Below are 20,444 nucleotides of genomic sequence, written 5' to 3'. Positions count from 1 at the left end.
CACAAAATTTGCATAAAGTGTTTTTATTCATACACTAACTAAAATAACATAAATTCTTTCACTTACAAATAAAAATACCGTATATGTAAAATCTATTTTTCACACATATAACGAATTAAAAAAACAGTTTATTTTATTTATCTATTTTCTAACATAAATTTAACAAACAATATATGAGTCAAGTATGTTGCAAATGTGTAAATCGTTAAATAAATAAATATGCAAGAATAAAATGCGAACTAAATAAATAGCAGATAAATTTTCAACCCGAGACTTGTGTAAACACAGTTTCCTTAAGACATTCGCTACCTCACCGTAGTGCTAAAGGTTTAGTTCGAGCGTCTTCTCCCAGAATACAACGGTAACCAGCAGAATCCGAGCATCGCGGTTCTACTCTGACGAACTGAGCGAGTGTTCAAACAATATTACCTTACTGAAATGGACATAGGAGGAGACGGAACAAAAACAGAAAATAGAACTGTTCTGAGTTTAAACTGCTGGAAATTGCAGATGAAATTTTCAGTGTATGAACTGTTGGAAATTGAGTGAATTATATAGACTGAATCTGACTATTAGTTTCTGCATTAACCATTGCAGTTTTCGGAGTTACACTTCGGTTTCGACTATTGGAGTTTTAGGAGTTTCAGACACTCAAAAGTCATTTGGAAAAACCACAAAAATTGCAAAACACGGACAATCCAAACTGGTCAGTTTTTGCTTCGTTTGGTTCGACATTCGTGTGCGCAGGTCGTGCCCGCACCCAAGTTGAAAGTCCGAAAGCTATTTCTGTCCGTGATTTGCACCCCCCCTGTGCGCGCACGTGGAGAGAGCGTCTATGCTACACATGATCACACCATTCCAATGCACATCCATATATAAAGTGGTTTTGGTTTCCATGTTTTTCCTATGTGGAACAAAATTATCTATAATTTTCCCACCAACATAGACCATTTTCTATGGTCCACTTTAAACTCTAATTTCACCCGAGCTTCAATTTTGGCAAATAAATGCATGACTTCGATGTTCTCGTGGAGGAGAACACATATCAACTTTGATATGCCAAATTGGACCAATAGGTTCCACCGAAAAGTGTGCCAAAAGTGAGCCGCTCACTCTTTTTTTTTTCAACAATCCTTCACATGAATGAAAATTGGGAGAGACACAAAACGTGAGACATAAGATTTGGTGATAAAGTTCAACGGTTGAAGCCTGCATAGGATATGTAGATGTTACCTTTTGAACCTTCCCTTGTGAAAGTATATTTACTTTACTGGCTGACCAGTAGACGCGATGTCTTTGAACTGCTCTAACATTTGTGTAAACGATGACATACTTGACACAGGATTCTTCCTAACATCCTTCAGTTCCCATTATTATGTTCATTTTGACCATGAACATATGCCTAGTTCTGTGAGAATTTCTAAGAATTGAGCCCCACACAATTCTCTTAGAAGCGGCCACACTTCTTTCTCACATAGGTGATTTCTTATTATAAATAACCCGCATTACTTGGCTCGATTTTCGACGCGTAAGAATCATTAAAAGCCTATTGCTTAACCTTCATCCTTACAGGCATCACTATTATATCATAAGAATGGATAGGAGGCGATACCCCCAGAGTGATTTTATCAAGTATTTACAGTTAGATTGTCCCTTTGAACCTAGATCTCGGGATCTCCAGTCAACTAAGTTGGGTTTCCTTTGTAATGACTTATTCTTTCAATGGCTTGAGTCACATTCCTTTCAATAATTTCCCAACTAACTCTCTATTTAACCCTTTGGTTAGCGGATCCGCAATGTTATCCTTTGACCTAACATAGTCAATTTTGATAACTCCAGTTGAGAGTAGTTATCTAATGGTATTGTGTCTACGACGTATATGTCTAGACTTACCATTGTACATGTTACTCTATGCACTTTCTATTGCAGATTGACTGTCACAATATATGCAAATTGCAGGCACAGGTTTAAACCATCTTGGAATATCCTCTAAAAAGTTGTACAACCATTCGACCTCTTCACCACATTTATCTAGGGCTATGAACTCAGATTTCATTGTAGATCTGGCTATAACCGTTTGCTTAGAGGATTTCCATGAGATGATAGCACCTCCCAAAGTGAACACATATCCACTGGTGGACTTTGAGTCTTTTATATTAGATATCCGATTAGCATTACTGTATCCTTCAATGACCGCTGGATGTCTGGTGTAGTGTATTTCATAGTCACGAGTATATCTTAAATACCTCAGTACTCTTACTATACCTTTCCAGTGATCATTTCCTGGATTACTCGTATATCTACTCAATTTACTGATTGTGTAGGCTATATCTGGTCTTGTACAACTCATTAAGTATATTAGACTTCTAATAACCCTCGAGTATTCTACTTGAAAGACACATTCACCCTTATTCTTGGATAGATGTTAACTTGTATCTATCGGTGTTCTGGCCAAGTCAGTATCATCCTTACTGAACTTTTTCAAAATTTTGTCCACATAATGTGACTGGTTTAGAACAAGCCCATCTGATATTCTTGAGATTTTGATTCCAAGTATAACATCAGCTAAACCCATGTCTTTCATATCAAATCTCAAATTTAATATATTTTTAGTGGATTCAATCATCTTATTGTTACTACCTACAATAAACATGTCGTCAACGTAAAGATATAAAATGACATAGTCATCTTTAGTGTCTTTGACGTAAACACATTTGTCACATTTATTAATTTTAAATCCACTATCTATTATGACATTGTCAAATTTTTCATGTCATTGTTTGGGTGCTTGTTTCAAGCCATATAGTAATTTCTCCAGTTTACAAACTTTCTTTTCCTGTCCTGGTGACGAAAACCTCTCGAGTTGTTCCATATAAATTTCTTCTTCTAAATCTCCATTTAGAAAAGCAGTTTTAACATCCATTTGATATACTTCTAGATTTCGCAAAGCAGTAATCGCAAGTATCACCCTAATAGATGTTATTCTCGTCACTGGAGAATACGTATCAAACTAATCAAGGCCTTCCCTTTGTTTGTAACCTTTTATTACTAATCTGGCCTTGTACTTTTCGATGGTTCCATCTGCTTTCATTTTCCTTTTGAAAATCCATTTGTAGCCTAGTGGTTTGCATCCAGGAGGAAGATCCACTAACTCCCATGTATGATTTTGCACTATGGAATCTATTTTACCTTTAATGGAATCTATTTCACCATTGAAGTCCTTCTGAGGAATTCACAGCTTCTTGATAACTTTGAGATTCGCTTTGTAGGATATAGGTCAGAAAATCAGGACCATAAGACTTTTCTGTCCTTTCCCGTTTGCTGCGTCTAACCTCAGTTTCCTCTTTTAATTCTTCGTCTTAACTATTTTCAGTCATTGTCTCATATGTTCGTTTAGAGAGCTGGCTTCCTCTTTGGACTTGTATGGAAATACTTCTTCAAAGAAAGAAGCATTCCTCGATTCCATTATCGTGTTTTTGTGTATGTCTGGAATTTTTGAATCATACACAGGAAACCGATAAGCATTGCTATTACATGCATAGCCAATGAAGACGCAGCCTATAGTATTCGGGCATATCCTAACCTTCTTTGGTGTTGGAACAACTACTTTTGCAAGACATCCCCACATTCGCAAGTGTTTATAAGTAGACTTTCTTCCTTTCCATAACTCATAAGGTGTCTTTTCTAATTTCTTTCGGAGCACCTTATTTAAAAGGTAATTTACTGATAACACAGCTTCCCCCCACATGTTCTGAGGTAACCCAAAACTTACTAGCATAGCATTCATAATTTCTTTTAAGGTACGATTTTTTCGTTCAGCTACACCGTTTTGTTGCGATGAATAAGGTGCGGTGGTTTTATGTATGATTTCGTGTTGTGCACAGAAATCGACAAACGGTGCTCCATACTCACCACCTCGATCACTCCGTAGTACCTTAATTTTCTTATTAAGTTGAGTTTTAACTTCATTCTTATAGAGAACAGATTTCTCTATAACTTCATCATTGCTTTTAAGCAGTTACATATAACAGTATTTTGTGTCATCGTCGATAAAAGTAATAAAATACTTGTTGCCATCTCTTGTTTGTACAAGTTTTAAGCCACAAACATCACCGTGAATTAAATTAAGTCAACTGACTTAAAGGATGACCTTATCAATTTTGTCTCAACACAAGTTTCACACTTATGTTCGGAATTATTATGGAACTTGGGTATGCAATTTGAGTTAACTAGTCTACGTAAAGTATCATAGTTAACATGTCATAATCTACCATGCCACAAATTGGAAGACTCAAGCAAATAAGTAGAAGAATTTCCTTTATTCATTTTTGGTTTCACAACCATTACATTCAGCTTAAACATACCGTCGGAAGCATAACCTTTTCCGACAAACATTCCACTTTTTGATAGAATGAATTTGTCTGACTCAAATACAATGTGAAAACCATGCTTATTCAAAAGCGACCCGGACACTAAATTCTTACGAATTTTCGGTACATATAGCACATTGTTGAGAGTCGGCTCCTTTCCCGAGGTCATCTTTAGAACCACCTTTCCTTGACCATTGATTTCAGAGGTTGCTGAATTTCCCATGAACAGCTTCTCCCCGTTCTCAATTGCTTCGAACGTTGCAAACAGCTTTTTATCAGAGCACACATGCCTTGTAGCACAGGTGTCAATCCACCACTCCTTATGATTTGAACCCACTGATGAGTGTAATTCACTCATTAAACTAAAGCTTCTAAATCACGTTTTTTGATTTGTTCTTGGGCACTTTTGAACGTTTTGATGTGTGTTCATGTTGTTTTGCAGTTTGGACAACTCCCGAGAAAATACCACAATTGGGAGCCTGCGATGAGCAAAAATGATGATCATTGAAATGGAGCATGAATAAGCAAGTATTGAAGAAGATCAGAATGGAAAATATGCTTGGAAAATAAAGTGAAGTGTTGCAAGGCAGTAGCACTGGCGCCACGGCACCGAAAATGGGCGCCATAGCGCCCAAAAGAAGTCAAGTTCCAGCAGTAGACCCGGCGCCAGACCTGGGTGCCATGGCGCCCAATGAAGAAGAAACAGAGCAGTACCACTGGCGCCACGGTGCCAGACTTGGGCGCCGTGGCCTCGAATCCCAAAACGCATAAAACCCGAAATTTTAATTATTTCTCGGCCCAAAAATCATACCTTAACCATTGAGAACTCCTAGAAAATATAAATACCAAGATGAAGACCAAGAGAGAGGGGTTAGATGGCTGAAGAGACAAGAGGAAAAGAAGCACCAATTGAGAGAAGATTGACCCGATCTTGGAGAAGAAATCAAGCAGAAAACTGAGAAATCAAGAGGCAAACTGAGTTTTCTCCTATCTTTCTCTTCTCCATGCACTCTAGTTTGTATTTCATTGCGTTTTTCTTCTTCATCATGAACTAAACTTTTAAATATAAGGTTTGATGTAACCTATTTGAGACATAATTTAATTTTTTTATAGTATTCCCGTTTATTTTTCTAGAATTGATTTGTATTGTTCTTGCGTAATGCTTTCAATTGCCTGATCACCAATTGAATGAATTGATGCTCTAAATTTGACGCTCGAGAGAGGGAATTTAGGTGTGATCTAAGAACAATATAACCTAGATTCGTAGGTTTCGAGAGAAAGTGCGAATCTTTGAGGGTAAAACAAGAACCAAGTGCTTGATAATCTTTATATATTTAATTCAAAATAGAGATATTGGGATTAAAATATAGAGATAGGTTCTATTTGACGCTTGAGAGAGAGAAATAGGATTAATTTAGGATTCTTGCATATGAATTCGGGAAATAGTTGATAGAAATATCTATAGGGGTTGAGAATTATGTCGATAATATGGTGAAATCACTCCCTAGACATCACGTAATTCTAATCTAATCTTTAAAAATTGCCTCACGTTCCTTGTGTTATTTAATTCATAACATTAGTTTAACATTCAAACATCAATTTAACATCTGATTGTCTAGATAAAATAAACGCGGACATAATTATAGTACTCAGTAGAAGTCGAATATCAATCCCTGTGGGTTCGACACTTTTCAATTCTTTAATATACTACAAAACTTGACACCGTGCGCTTGTGGTTGAACCACGTTGCATAAAATGTGTGGCAAGTTTTTGGCGCCGTTGCCAGAGATTGATTCATTTGATTTCAATTGATATTATTACCAATCGTCGTTCATTTTACTATAGATTTTTATTTCTATCGAAATTTTTATTTTTTTTATTTTATTCTTTTTGTGTCTATCTTTAAGAGCTTCTTTGTGGTTATTTTCAGCTGTTTATATGAAGGGCGAGAAATCTAGACTTACTACATGTTGATCCTGAACTAGAACGCACATTTCACATTCTCAGAGGCATACAAAGAAACGAACGATAAGCAATAGCAGAACAGGATGCTAGAGCAGCCAATGAGGATAACCAACAAAGGGCTATTCGGGACTACATAAGGCCGGTTGTCAATGACAACTATTCTGGTATCGCAGGCCCAGCAATTGCTGCAAACAATTTCGAATTGAAGCCACGGTTGATACAAATGGTGTAGCAAAATCAGTTTGGGGGTGCTGCAACAGAAGATCCAAATGCTCATATTGGATCCTTTTTGGAAATTTGTATCACGGTATAGATGAATGGGGTTACTGAAGATGCAATTAGACTTCGTCTATTCTCTTTCTCTTTAAGGGATAAAGCAAAGGCTTGGTTTCAGTCACTACCGTATGACTCAATTACAACTTGGGATGATTTGGCTCAGAAATTCCTCACTAAGTACTTTCTACATTCTAAATCAGCTCAACTTCGCGGTGAAATTAGTCAATTCAAACAACTCGACTTCGAGCCATTCTATGAAACCTGGGAAAGATTTAAAGACTTGCTTAGGAGATGTCCTCAACATGGGTTCCAGAAATGTGTGCAAATTGAAATATTTTATAATGGGCTAAATAGGCAGACAAGGACTATAGTAGATGCAGCTGCGGGAGACATTTTAATGGCTAAAACAGCAGAGGCTGCATATGTTTTATTGGATGACATAGCCACTAACAGTTACCAATGGCCAAGTGAGAGATTGAGCGTAAAGAAAGTAGCAGGACTTTATGAAGTGGATCCCGTCACAACACTAGCAGCTCAGGTTGCATCACTCACAAATCAGATAGTCACGCTTACCACTCAAGGAAATCAACAGAAGGTAGATTCGGTCATGAGCACTTCTTCATCACACCAAGAGACAGAGGTTGCAAACGAGTAGGCCCAATATGTCAACAGTAGAAACTACAATCAAAGAGGAAGCTACCAAGCTAATCACTATCATCCAGGGCTGAGGAATCACAAGAACTTGTCATATGGCAACAATAGAAACACACTTCAACCTCCACCCGGATTCAACACTCAGAATTCTGAAGGGAAACCACCCTTGGAAGACATCCTTGGGATATTCATTTCTGAGACAAGATCACGCTTCAACAAAGATGAATCACGGTTGGATAATATTGAAAGTCCAACATGGGAACCACAATGAAAAATCTTGAAGTGCAAATTGGTCAATTGGCTACCTCAATGAAGTCTTAGCAGCAAGGAAAATTTTCAAGTGATACAGAAGCTAACCCAAAGGAACACTGTAAAGCCGTTGTATTAAGGAGTGGCAAGCAAGTTGGAGAAAGTGGACCCACCGAAGATAGCAACCCCACACTTGATAAGGAGAAAGAACAAGTAGTAGAAGAGCAAGAAAAGCAGGCCAAAGGAACAAATAAGGCTCACAGACCTTACTCCATATCCTTCGCTGACAACCCACCAATTCTCACATCACCACTTCCATTTCCACAGCGTTTTCAAAAGAAAAAATTTGATGATCAATTTGCAAAACTTTTAGAAATTTTCAAGAAAATTCACATTAATATTCCTTTTACAGATGCTTTGGAACAAATGCCAAATTACACAAAGTTTATGAAAGAAGTGATGTCAAAGAAGCGAAAATTGGAGGAATATGAAACAGTAAAATTAACAGAAGAATGCAGCACTATTTTTCAAAAGAAACTTCCTCATAAGAGAAAAGATCCGGACTGCTTCACTATCTCATGCACCATTGGAAGCTCTTCCTTTGAAAAGGCCCTCTATGATCTAGGAGCAAGCATCAACCTAATGTCGTTATCAATATTCAAGAAGTTAGGCCTCGGGGAAGTCAAGCCAACAACAATGACTCTACAACTAGCTGATAGGTCCCTCACTTACCCACAAGGTATTATTGAAGACGTGTTAGTAAAGGTCAACAAATTCATCTTCCCAGCTGATTTTGTGGTACTAGATATGGAAGAAGATCAGGAAATCCCAACTGGAAGAGCATTAATTGATATGCAAGGAGGACATTAGACGTTGAGAGTGAATCAAAAAGAGGTGAGGTTCAACATCTATCAAGTAATGAAGTGCTCGGACGACACTGACACATGCCATAGGATTGACTTCATTGATTTTGCTGTGAGCGATAAGAAACTATATATTGAGGATCTCTGTTGGAGAATATACAGGGAGCAAAGACCTGGTTGATTGCATATTAGCTCTAAAATCTACACCAATTGAAAGCAACCTATCACAGTTTGAAGATATTCAAAAATCAGAGGAATCGGATGATAAAGAAAGCAGCGAAAGCAGTAAGATTGAACTGAAGCAATTACCAGATCACCTTCGCTATGCATTTCTAGGGGACAATTCTGCATTTCCAGTGATCATTTCTTCATCACTCAACAGGGACGAAGAGGACAAATTATTGAAAGTGTTGAGGGATCACAAGGCTGCTTTGGGCTGGTCGATAGCTGACATCGAGGGGATAAGTCCTACAGTCTGCATGCATAAAATCCTCATGGAAGATTCTTACAAGCCGTCCATTGAACATCAGAGAAGATTAAACCCAGTAATGAAAGAAGTTGTTCCATCTAAGGTACTAAAGCTATTGAAGGCAGGGATCATATTCGCCATTTCAGACAGTGAATGGGTCAGCCCAGTACAGGTAGTACCAAAGAAATGAGGGATGACAGTAGTTAAAATGACAACAATGAGCTAATTCCAACTAGAACAGTAACCGGCTGGAGGGTGTGCATTGATTACAGGAAACTGAACAAGGCAACTAGAAAGGATCATTTTTCACTCCCGTTCATCGATCAAATGTAGGACAGATTAGCTGGCTACTCTTACTATTGTTTTCTTGATGGACATTCGGGCTACAACTAGATTGCTATAGCACCAGAAGATCAAGAAAAGACAACCTTTACCTGTCCCTATGGAACTTTTGCCTACAGACGGATGTCATTCGGGTTATACAATGCACCGGCCACTTTTCAGAGATGCATGATGGCGATCTTTACGAACATGGTTGAGGACATTATGGAGGTATTTATGAATGACTTTTTGGTGTTTGGTACTTCTTTTGACAACTGCCTTCACAATATCTCCTTGGTATTACAACACTGTGAGGAAAAGAATTTAGTTCTAAACTGGGAAAAGTGCCACTTCATGGTACAAGAAGGAATTGTACTAGGCCACCATGTTTCAGCGAGGGGATTGGAAGTGGACAGGGCAAAAATTGATACAATTGCAAAACTACCACCACCCACCAATGTCAAAGGCATTCAAAGTTTCTTAGGGCACGTTGGATTCTACAAGAGATTTATCAAAGACTTCTCAAAAGTGGCAAAACCCCTATGTAATCTTTTGGAGAAGGACACAACATTCGTCTTTGATGAAGACTGCTTACGGGCTTTTGAAACATAAAGGCAAAATTAGTTACTGCTCCAGTGATGGTAGCACCAGATTGGAATCAGCCATTTGAGGTTATGTGTGATGCCAGTGACTGCTCAGTAGAGGCGATTTTAGGACAAAGGCGTGATAAGATTTTTTGTGCAATCCACTACGCAAGCAAAACGCTTAATGGAGCTCAACTAAATTACACCACAACAGAGAAGGAAATTCTAGCAGTAGTGTTTGCATGTGACAAATTCAGATCCTACCTTATTGGCACCAAAGTGATAATTTACACAGACCATGCTGTAATCCGTTATCTCTTTGAAAAGAAGGATGCCAAGCCACGCCTAATTCGATGGATATTGCTACTACAGGAATTTGATGTAGAGATTCGGGATAAGAAAGGCAGTGAGAATGTTGTTGCAGACCATCCCTCACGGTTAGAGAATGAAAAGGTGGTGGATGACAATCAAATTCGAGAAACATTCCCTGACGAAATCATGCTAGCTGTATCAACAAAGATCCCATGGTATGCTGATTTTGTTAATTACTTAGTGCCTGGAAGATTGCCACCTGACTTGACCTTTCATCAAAAGAAGAAATTCCTCCATGACGTCAAGTCATATCTGTGGGATGATCCAATATTGTTCAAAAGATGTGCTGATAGAATAATTAGGCGGTGTGTCCCTGTGGAAGAAACACAATCAATCTTGCAGCATTGTCATTCCTCTCACTTTATGAAGGTCATTTCGGTCCTACGCGTATTGCTGCAAAGGTATTGCAATCCGATTTCTATTGGCCGAATCTGTTCAAAGACTGCTATGCTTTTGTGAAGATATGTGACTGCTGTCAACGTACTGGAAACATTTCAAGGCATCATGAGCTACCATTAACTAATATGCTTGAGGTGGAATTATTTGATGTGTGGGGTATTGATTTCATGGGTCCGTTTCCACCTTCTTTTGGTCAAGTATACATTCACCTAGCAGTTGATTATGTATCTAAATAGGTTGCAGCCATTGCTACACCAACAAATGATGCAAGGGTGGTTTTGAGGTTTCGACAGAAAAATATCTTTACTCGTTTTGGCACACCTAGGGCAATAGTAAGTGATGAAGGTACACATTCCTGTAACAAGCTGTCCAATTCTCTTCTAGTTAAGTATAATGTCAAGCACAAGTTGGCACTTGGCTATCATCCACAGTCAAATGAGCAAGCAGAGGTGTCTAACAGAGAGATTAAACAGATTTTGGAAAAGACAGTGATCACCAATCGAAAGGACCGTCTCTCAAACTAGATGACACTCTTTGGACATACCGAACAACCTTTAAAACACTAATTGGAATGTCACCCTATCGTCTGGTATTCGGAAAAGCTTGTCATCTGCCGATGGAATTGGAGCATCGAGCTTATTGGGATGTGAAGAAATTGAATTTAGATATGAAATTGGCCGGTCCACAACGCTTGTTGCAACTTGATGAGTTGGAGGAATTCCAGAATGATGCATACGAAAATGCAAAGATATACAAGGAACGGACAAAAATGTGGCATAACAAGAGAATCCTAAGGAGCTATTTCAAGACAGGAGAGCGAGTTCTTCTATTCAATTCTCACTTGAAACTCTTTCCTGGCAAGCTCAAATCCCGGTGGTCGAGACCATTTGTAATTCGTAAGGTGTTCTCTTATGGTGCAGTGGAGTTAGTAAGCATGGATAGGTCTACCTTTCAGGAAACTCAAGCATTACTATGGAGAAGAAAACGGGATGTGGAAGAAATTACCCTTGATGAACCAACTTAACACCATATTCACGTCCAGCTAAAGACGTAAAAGAAGCGCTTATTGGGAGGCAACCCAAGTTCTATTCCTTAATTCTCTTTTCATTATTTAGACATGTTCTTTTCTTCTTAGGCAAATTTGGTAAATTCGTTTTTTTATTTTATTTTGTAGGGTCATGCTCAAAAATGGTTGTATTGACATTCTAGTCAATATGGGAAGGGAGTAGGTTGGAGGTATATGAATATATATATACATATATATATATGCAAGAAAATATTTTTGATTTTTTGGATTCTTATTATATGAAATCCATAAATTGTCTAAAATACATTTTTCTTCTCTAAATAAAGAAATATGCGGTAAAATTTTAAAAGAAATATTACTATTGGGAAAAACTATAAGTTCTTGGTTTCCAAACCTTAACTTGTCTTGTAACATTGGTCTGTTCTGATTAAATGGAGTTTGTGGTAAAGATCTTGATGCAAATGAATTCCCAGGTGGAATTCAAAGAGGATCTGAAAATTTTTTAATGCAGTCTAAAACTTCTATCCAAGAATGAAAGTTCCTGGATTTTTACTTTTAATAACAACATAAAATTTAAATCTTTACTTTTTCTGACTAAAATGTTCTGACAATGCATTCATGCATGCAAGAAAATATTTTTGATCTTTTGGATTCTTATTATATGAAATTCATAAATTGTCAGTTTTAGTTACTATATATGATGAAAGAATCAATAATATAGATAAAAGTATGATTGCTAGTACAGAAATTGATATGAATAATAATAATGGAATAATTTATTGTAATCCAGACTTTTTATTAACTATTAAAGATTTTTCAGATAAAATTAAAATAGGAATTCAAACTAAAGGATATGAAGAAGTTGAAAGTAAAGATAATTTATTAATTAGTATAGGATTTTTAGGAAGATGTTCAAATAATTCATAGAATTACAAATACAGGAATTAATATAGAATTTGAGCATATTAAAGGTAGTGATAATAAAGCGGCAGACATACTAAGTAGAATAATAATAGATAGAAATTATTAAATTTGTTTAACACAATTTTGTTATACAGATGACAAGACCAAGGCCTATAAGACCAGGAATTCCACCTGAAAATTCATTTTCTTTACCACAGACTCCATTTAATCAGAACAAACAAATGTTACAAAATGGGGGGGTATGCTGTTTTAATAGGCTGTTTTGTTTAATTGTTTAAACTTTTAACTTTTAATAACTTTGATCCTACTCAATACTCTCCTTAGTTTTCTATAAATCTTTCTTAAGAATCATGTATAAATCCCCCCTTTTTTTCACATTTAAATTTTCACCACCTATGACATATAAAATTGAACCTGATTCCTTTTTATAAGGTTATCCATGGCACTCCCTTATAAAATTCTTAGATTAATTTTTTCCCTTTCCCCAGCATCTTTAGAAAACATCAAAATGCTCACTCTGGCCAAAAGTTTTCACCTATTTGGGTCACTCAGGATTAACCTAAAAACAGTATGACTTCTAGAAATCAAGTTATGCTTTTATTATATGTATAGGATGAAATGAAAAACATAACAAATATTTACTTTAACATAAACGTAATAACATAGACATAAAAGAGCATAAATCAGGGATTTATAAATTCATCTTTGAGAAGATTTACAACTAAGGATTTCCCTTTCGGGAAGTCCCTAAAATTCTAAAATAAACTTAAAAGAACAAGAATACAAGAATACCTTAAATATTCACAAGAATATTTCAGCTATACAATATTTTTTGGATTGAGAATTTTTCTGAAAGAGAGGTTTTTTGGATAGCAGAGAATACACAGCTTGTAAACTTCTGCCTAAACCAAATGAAACCCATTCCTTAAATAGAAAAATTTTTGGGAGCAAAAAGTCTAAATTATCCTTAGGAAAGGCACATGTTTCACCGAGAAACTTCTGGTCATTCTAAAGTCTAACAAGTGGCAAAATTTTCTACGTCTTTTTGCTAAAAATTCTAAAGGTCTACAGTTGGGAATCTTTCTTTTGCAAGATTTCCACCAACTTTACAAAAAAGTCTATCAAATGTCTAAAAATTCAAATGGGAATCTTTTCTTTTTCAAAAAGTCCCGACACCTTTTCTAATAATACAAAATAATAGAACTTTTTTCTAAAAGTCTACAGTATAATGATAAAAGGTCTTCTATTTTTTCTTCTTTTCTTCTTTCAGTTTTGTCTTGTTATGCATTATTGAGGATCTTTATCACATATCAAGATTGTGGCGTGCCACTGATGAGAATGACATTCCACTATCTGAATCATTGTATCCTTCGTTCCGTGGATCTTCGTCTTCATCTGAAAGTCTGGAATTACTGGCTTCATCTTTTTCTTTCTAATCTGGGCATTTTGAAATTTCTTTCTCTTCTCCATGGTTCTTTTTAAAGATTGTCTCAAATGCTTGATTGACTGCTTCTCTAATTTGTTCTTTTAATCCTTCATCATTTTTCTTCTTCTTAATCTTTTTCCTTTTTCTGGAAGAAGTTCCTTCATCTCTTTTGGATTGCTTCTGAAATTCTTCAATTTTTTCAAAAATCTTTTCTAAAGAAACAGTATCTGGATTATGGTCTTGTGATTCTTGAAGAAATAAACAGTCTTGACTGTCTTGGGCTACCATTTTGTCTTTTCCTTTACTGGACTGAATTTCTTGGGCTTGTGAAAATTCTGGATTATTTGAAAAGTGTTCTGGTGAAAAATGTTCTGGTGGACTGTACTTAACTAAGTAATCAAATTTCCACTGGGCTGTCCTAAAAGATCCCAAATCTCTTTACCTTTTTCTATAGCAGATTTATCAGTCTGCTAAGTCTGATTATCTAATTTAGTAGAGGAATCAACAGTCCCCTGAGTCTGTTGGTCTTTTGGTGAGTCCACAACCTTCAACGGATTTTATAAGTCTTTACCAGCTACCGTTTGGGCTGGACTAGCTATGGACTTTTTGGGCTCCATAGTACCTATTGGATAATGGACTTTTAGATCCAAAATCTCTTTTTCTAGTTGGGCCACTTTCTTTTGGAGTTGGGTTCTTTCTAGTGAAAGGTTCTGATTGGCTTCATTGATAACTTTGTAATTTCTTCGCATACACTCACAGTGTTGGTAGAAAATATTCTGGTCTTTACTTGGAGAGAAGTCTAATGGAGGGTCAGAGTAGTTCTTTAAAGAAGGGGATAAATAAAAATTTATTCCTATATGCTGTCTTGCTGCATCTAATGCTTCTTGAAAATTTGTAAAACCTTTGTAAAGAGGATTTGAAAATTTTTTAATGCAATCTAAAACTTCTATCCAAGAATGGAGGATTCCTGGATTTTTACCTTTAATAACAACATAAAATTTAAATCTTTATTTGTTCTGACTAAAATGTTCTGACAATGCATTCATGCATGCAAGAAAATATTTTTGATCTTTTGGATTCTTATTATATGAAATTCATAAATTGTCTAAAATACATTTTTTTTCTCTAGATAAAGAAATATGCGGTAAAATTTTAAAGGAAATATTACTATTGGGACAAACTATAAGTTCTTGGTTTCCAAACCTTAACTTATCTTGTAACATTGGTCTGTTCTGATTAAATGGAGTCTGTGGTAAAGAAAATGAATTCCCAGGTGAAATTCCTGGTTTTATAGGTTTTGGTCTTATCATCTGTATAACAAAATTGTGTTAGACAAATTTAATAATTTCTATCTATTATTATTCTACTTATTATGTCTGCCGCTTTATTATCACTACCTTTAATATGCTCAAATTCTATATTAATTCCTGTATTTGTAATTCTATCTATAAAGTTTAACCACCTTCTTCTACTACTTCTTTTTGAATCTATTTTCATTTTATTAACAAAAGAAACTATTGCTACACAGTCTGTTCTTATAGTTATTTCTTTCTTAGATATAATAAATAATTCAAAACTATCTAATGCATAATTTATAGCTAATAATTCTACATCTATGCTACTTAAATTTCCTTTTTCTTTATAATTTCCACTATTGCATCTACAAATTCTTTCTGTACTTTTATCAGTATATTTATTGGGTTTGAATATTAATATAGCTCCCCATCCTGTCATACTTCCATCTGTTTCTATAATTAAATATTCTGAATCTAAAGATATAGCCAATTCTGGTAAGGTTTTTATTTTTTCTTTTATTTGTTGAACTAATTTTATGTCTTCTTGATTAAAAAATCTTTGTCCTGTATGAGATGTCTTTGCATATAAGGGTCATGCTATTTTTCCCAAATCTTTTATAAATGGTCTAACATAATTTACTAATCCTAAAAATTTTTGGATTTGTTTTAAATCTTCTAGTTTGTCTGGAAATTCTAAAGCTTTCTTAGCAATATAGGGCTGTAACTTAATTTTACCTTCTCCTATATTAACTCCTAAGAAATCTATAAATTCTTTAAATAAAATCATTTTCTTTTTACTAATTATTAAACCATGTTTAATAAATTCTGAAAATATTATTTGTAAATGTCCTCTATGTTCTTGTTTATTTTTACTAAATACTAAGATGTTATCTATGTATACTATTACAAACTTACTATGTTTATTAAAAATACTTTCCATTTTTCTTTGGAAAATATTTGGTGTATTCTTAATTCCAAATGGCATTACAAGTCATTCAAAATGTCCTTCTGGACAAGTAAAAGCTGTCCATTTAATACTTTCTGGATGCATTTTTACTTGCCAAAATCCTGACTTTAAATCAAATTTACTAAAAATTTTACAGTTTTGAATTTTATTTATTAAAACTGTCTTATCTGGTATGTTATAAGTATCATCTATAGTATTATCATTAAGTCTTTTATAATTAATAACAATTCTACTTTTTCCTCTAACAATTTCTGAATGTTTCCTAACTATAAAGGCTGCTGATCTATGAGGACTATCTGATTTTCTAATTACTCCTAATTCTAAAAGTTCTTTTATATGTATTTTAAAATCTTCTAAGTCTAAATTTGTAGCTTCAATATTCTTCGTTTTAATTATGTATTCTGGATTTTTAATTTTTAATTCACATAAAATTTTATCTTTCTCCCAGTATTTTAAAACATTTTCTTCTATTATCTCTATCTTTTCTAATCTAGATATTAAATTTTCTATTTCTTGTTCTGTGATTAACATATCATAAATCTTTTCATTGTCAATTAATTCTATAGTTCCAAAATCTATGTTTTCTAAAGTATCTTCTTTTATAATCTCAAAATTTATTTCTTCTAAATTATCTTCTTCTATTAATTGACATTCTCTTTCTTTTTCACACTTACAGCTATTATTACTACTACCACCACATTTCTTTATGCACTCTGATGGAAAATAAGTAGTCTGTGTTGGTGTAAATAATATATGTTTATGTAAATGTAAAAAAATTTTAGTAATTGTAACACTTCCATTGTCTTTTAATAAAAAACTTAATCTTATAAAAAAATCTGTATCTTTAATATTTAGAGGTCTAACCCAAACTAATTCTTTTGGTAATGTATATTCTATACTTCTGCCACAGTTTGTCTCAAAACTAATCTTACTATTTGATTGTAATAATTCTGTATAAGTATAAAGTTCTCCATCCATTTGTTGTGCTTCTATTGGTTTGTCTGAATATGTTATGTATTGTTTTGGTATTAATTTCTTATTAATTATGCAATTACTACAACCTGAGTCTATTAATCCTAAACATTTTATTTCATATTGTCCTATTTTAATATAACATTTTACCTTAATACTTTTAAGTTTTTCTGGATTACATATTACCTTAACATATTCTTTTTCTTTATATTCTGTACTTTGACTTTGTTCTTCTATTTCTATTGTTTTTCCTTTATTATTATATTCTAACATTTCTATCTTATTTATTATAATTTTTTGCATTTCTTCTAGACTTTCTATTCTTTTTCTAAGAATTTTTATTTTTGAAATTTCAATTCTTTCTTTTAAAATTTCTGAGTTAACTTTTTCTTTTTTAATGAGGTTCTTTTCTTCTAAACATTTTATGCATGCTTCTTTATAATTTTCTAAACATTTGGCTCTAAGTTTTCTAACTGGATACCAATTACATAAATAACAAGCTATATTATCTGCTTCTTTATATTTTTGTCAATTATGTAAACATTCTATAATTACATTATTCATTAAATTTAGTTCTTCTTCTGATTCTTCTTGTAATCTTATATTAGAGAATTCATCTATTATTTCATAATCAGATTCTTTATTTTCTTCTAAATTTTTATCTTCTATTGATATAATGCTATAAATAGATTCTTTGTCTGAGATATATTCATCTAATTGTATTAAATCTTCATTAGTACATTCTATTAATGTACTCTTCTTATCATAATTATTTATTCTTTTTGGACAGGTCTTAGATAAATGTTCATTACTGTTACAAACATAACAACTAAGTCTATTTTTATAAGTTCTTTCTGGTTTAAATTTCCTCACATGTCTTTTTTCGTCTAAGTATGGTTTTCTCTTATTAGATTTTCTAAGAAAGTATCTTTTCTTAAAAGGTCTTTTATTCTTTCTTTCTTTATTACTATGCTTATTTTTTCTTGAACTAAAGGCTCCATAGGTTTGTGGGGTAAAAATATCTTTACAGAATTTATAGTCTGTCTTTTTAAGTTGTTTTTGAATTTGTAACTCTACACATTTATCCTCTAAACATCTTATTACATGTTGTATTCTTTGTCCTATACTCCATTGGTTTTCTGGTTCTTCTTTTACTGCTGGTAAATTATTCCATTTATCCGTAATCTCTAGTCCTAATGGTCCTGGTAGTTTATGAAATAGTTTATTATCGATTTCTTGATTAAATGTGTTTCCTGATATTGAAGTTAAGTAATGGTATTCATTTAAAAAGTTCTTAACATATCTTCCTTTAGTTCATTTATAAAGACTAAGTTGTTCTAAGTCTCTCATAGCTTTTCTTTGTATACTCATATGTCCTGAATTTGGGTCTACTCCTGTTATTAATATTTGTATTTTATTAACAAAATTATAAGGATTACTACCCATATTAATTAATTGTTCAAATTCTTCTTTCTTTTCTAATTTAAATGCTTCCCACATAGTTTTTACACTTTCTCCTAAAAATGTTTCTAAGTATCTATACATATCTAAAGCTTCCATTTCTTGAAAATTTCTAATATAATGTCCTATTATAGTATTCTTCCATACATCTATTACATTATTCCATGTCTGTGGATTATGTGTTGTAATATTTAAAATATGTGCTTTATGATCTGATTGGAATTCTATTTTCTTTTCTAAGGGTCTTTCACTTCCTCTTGTTATATATTTTCCTTCCGTATTATTATATAAAGGATGAGCTCCTCTTGGGGGAAATCCTCCACCATAGACCATTGCTTCATGCTTAATTGTTCTATCAAAAGGAGTATCACTAAAAGTTCTAAATGTATTTGAATCTTCCATAAGTTCTTTTGTATAACTCAAATCTGAATTTTCTGAATCATTATCTTCTTTAATAATTCCTATTCTTATATTTTGTTTTTGATCATAATATAAATATTCAGATTCTTTAATTGTCTTATTAAGATACATTTGATCTTCAAGTTCTAATAATTCTTTATTATTTAAATTTATTCCTAATTCTTTTGGATAGATTATTCTATCAAATTCTTCACCTATCAATTCTATATGAACTTGATTTTGAAATGGTTCATTTTGTTCTTCTTCAGGATTGGTTTCTTCTTCAAAATCATTCTGTCTTTGTACCTAATTATAATTTTAAAATCTTAAACTAGTTCTTCCATGAATATCTTTATAAGTTAATGCTTCCTGTGGTGCTATAATTGTTTCTTGATTTTTTAAAAATTTATCCATATCCCATTCTAGTCCTGCTAATTGTTCTGATGAGTATTCTTTAGGTTTAACCATATTAATTCCTTTACTGCTCATTAAATTTACTACTTTATCTATATAAATTTTATATTTTGTCTGGGAATTATTTGAACATCTTCCTAAAAATCCTATACTAATTAATAAATTATCTCCACTTTCAACTTCTTCATATCCTTTAGTTTAAATTCCTATTTTAATTTTATCTGAAAAATCTTTAATAGTTAATAAAAAGTCTGGATTACAATAAATTATTCCATTATTATTATTCATATCAATTTCTGTACTAGCAATCATACTTTTATCTATATTATTGATTCTTTCATCATATATAGTAACTAAAACTTTACATCCTAAATTTTTTCTCATTAATCATTTTATTCCTATAACTATTAATCCTAAATGCATGAATCTAAAATTTTTCTTTTTTAGTTTTCTCTTAAAGTCTTCTGATATTAAATTCAATTTTCTTACTTGATTTCTTATGCACCGAACAGATACTTCTCTACTATGTCTGAAAAATTGTGTTCTTATTTCAAAAATTCCTCTATTATATAATATTTCTGGGTTAAGAATTCTTAGTCCATTAGTCTGAAATCTTAAGTAATCTTGTTGAGGATCTATGATTTCTTCTATATTTTGATTCTATTGTACTGGTCTGTTTAAAAATCTTTCTATTATGTTTCTGTTTATACTTGAAGTGCTATTTCTCGATGTAGATGCTTCTTCACTTATTGTTTTAGATCTTCCTAAGAAAGGATTAATATTCATCTTGGAAATTTATATTCCTTAGGTAATTTCCTAGTTACCTTTTCTTTTCCTGTTTCTCTAAAACTTAAGTTTTCTAATGTAGTTGTTAGGGCTTTTAGATCTTTTTCTACACTTGATGTAGATCCTATTTCTATTTCTTTAGATTTATTATAATCTAAAATTCCTTTTATTTCTGTTAAATCTACCTTGGATGGTATTTTTTCTAATTTAACAAGTTTTTCTAGAATACTTGAATTTTGATTTTTAATATA

General features: G+C 33.3%; 3 protein-coding genes across 3 annotated transcripts; all 3 read left to right on the top strand.

Moving 5' to 3' along the window:
* Positions 1-7,360: 7,360 nt before the first annotated feature.
* On the top strand, positions 7,361-8,384 carry LOC111366647. The gene is made up of 3 exons (XM_022987360.1): positions 7,361-7,496; positions 7,615-7,842; positions 7,927-8,384. The coding sequence occupies exons 1-3, from the start codon at positions 7,361-7,363 to the stop codon at positions 8,382-8,384; spliced, it is 822 nt and encodes a 273-aa protein (XP_022843128.1).
* Positions 8,385-8,432: 48 nt separating this feature from the next.
* Positions 8,433-9,779, top strand: LOC111366646. Its single transcript, XM_022987359.1, has 3 exons — positions 8,433-8,489; positions 8,608-9,018; positions 9,240-9,779. Exons 1-3 carry the CDS (start codon positions 8,433-8,435, stop codon positions 9,777-9,779), a joined length of 1,008 nt encoding a protein of 335 aa, XP_022843127.1.
* Positions 9,780-9,805: 26 nt separating this feature from the next.
* LOC111366645 lies at positions 9,806-11,046 on the top strand. Its single transcript, XM_022987358.1, has 3 exons — positions 9,806-10,406; positions 10,493-10,656; positions 10,759-11,046. The coding sequence occupies exons 1-3, from the start codon at positions 9,806-9,808 to the stop codon at positions 11,044-11,046; spliced, it is 1,053 nt and encodes a 350-aa protein (XP_022843126.1).
* Positions 11,047-20,444: the final 9,398 nt, after the last annotated feature.

The sequence above is a fragment of the Olea europaea genome, chromosome 18 (assembly GCF_002742605.1).
Source record: "Olea europaea var. sylvestris chromosome 18, O_europaea_v1, whole genome shotgun sequence".
Lineage (NCBI taxonomy): Eukaryota > Viridiplantae > Streptophyta > Magnoliopsida > Lamiales > Oleaceae > Olea > Olea europaea.
Note: the sequence above shows the minus strand (reverse complement) of the source record. Positions and strands in the feature narration are given on the sequence as shown.

Bases quoted from the DNA above. Each gene is read 5' to 3' on its own strand.
- LOC111366647 (XM_022987360.1), top strand. From the start codon at position 7,361: ATGGCAACAATAGAAACACACTTCAACCTCCACCCGGATTCAACACTC. The intron at 7,497-7,614 runs GTTGGATAATAT...CAAGTGATACAG, and splicing joins TTCAACAAAGATGAATCACG to AAGCTAACCCAAAGGAACAC. The intron at 7,843-7,926 runs GTTTTCAAAAGA...TTCCTTTTACAG, and splicing joins ACCACTTCCATTTCCACAGC to ATGCTTTGGAACAAATGCCA.
- LOC111366646 (XM_022987359.1), top strand. From the start codon at position 8,433: ATGAAGTGCTCGGACGACACTGACACATGCCATAGGATTGACTTCATT. The intron at 8,490-8,607 runs GTGAGCGATAAG...AACCTATCACAG, and splicing joins TTGACTTCATTGATTTTGCT to TTTGAAGATATTCAAAAATC. The intron at 9,019-9,239 runs GTAGTACCAAAG...GGCTACAACTAG, and splicing joins AATGGGTCAGCCCAGTACAG to ATTGCTATAGCACCAGAAGA.
- LOC111366645 (XM_022987358.1), top strand. From the start codon at position 9,806: ATGGTAGCACCAGATTGGAATCAGCCATTTGAGGTTATGTGTGATGCC. The intron at 10,407-10,492 runs GTGCTGATAGAA...CACTTTATGAAG, and splicing joins TCCAATATTGTTCAAAAGAT to GTCATTTCGGTCCTACGCGT. The intron at 10,657-10,758 runs GTGGAATTATTT...GTATCTAAATAG, and splicing joins CATTAACTAATATGCTTGAG to GTTGCAGCCATTGCTACACC.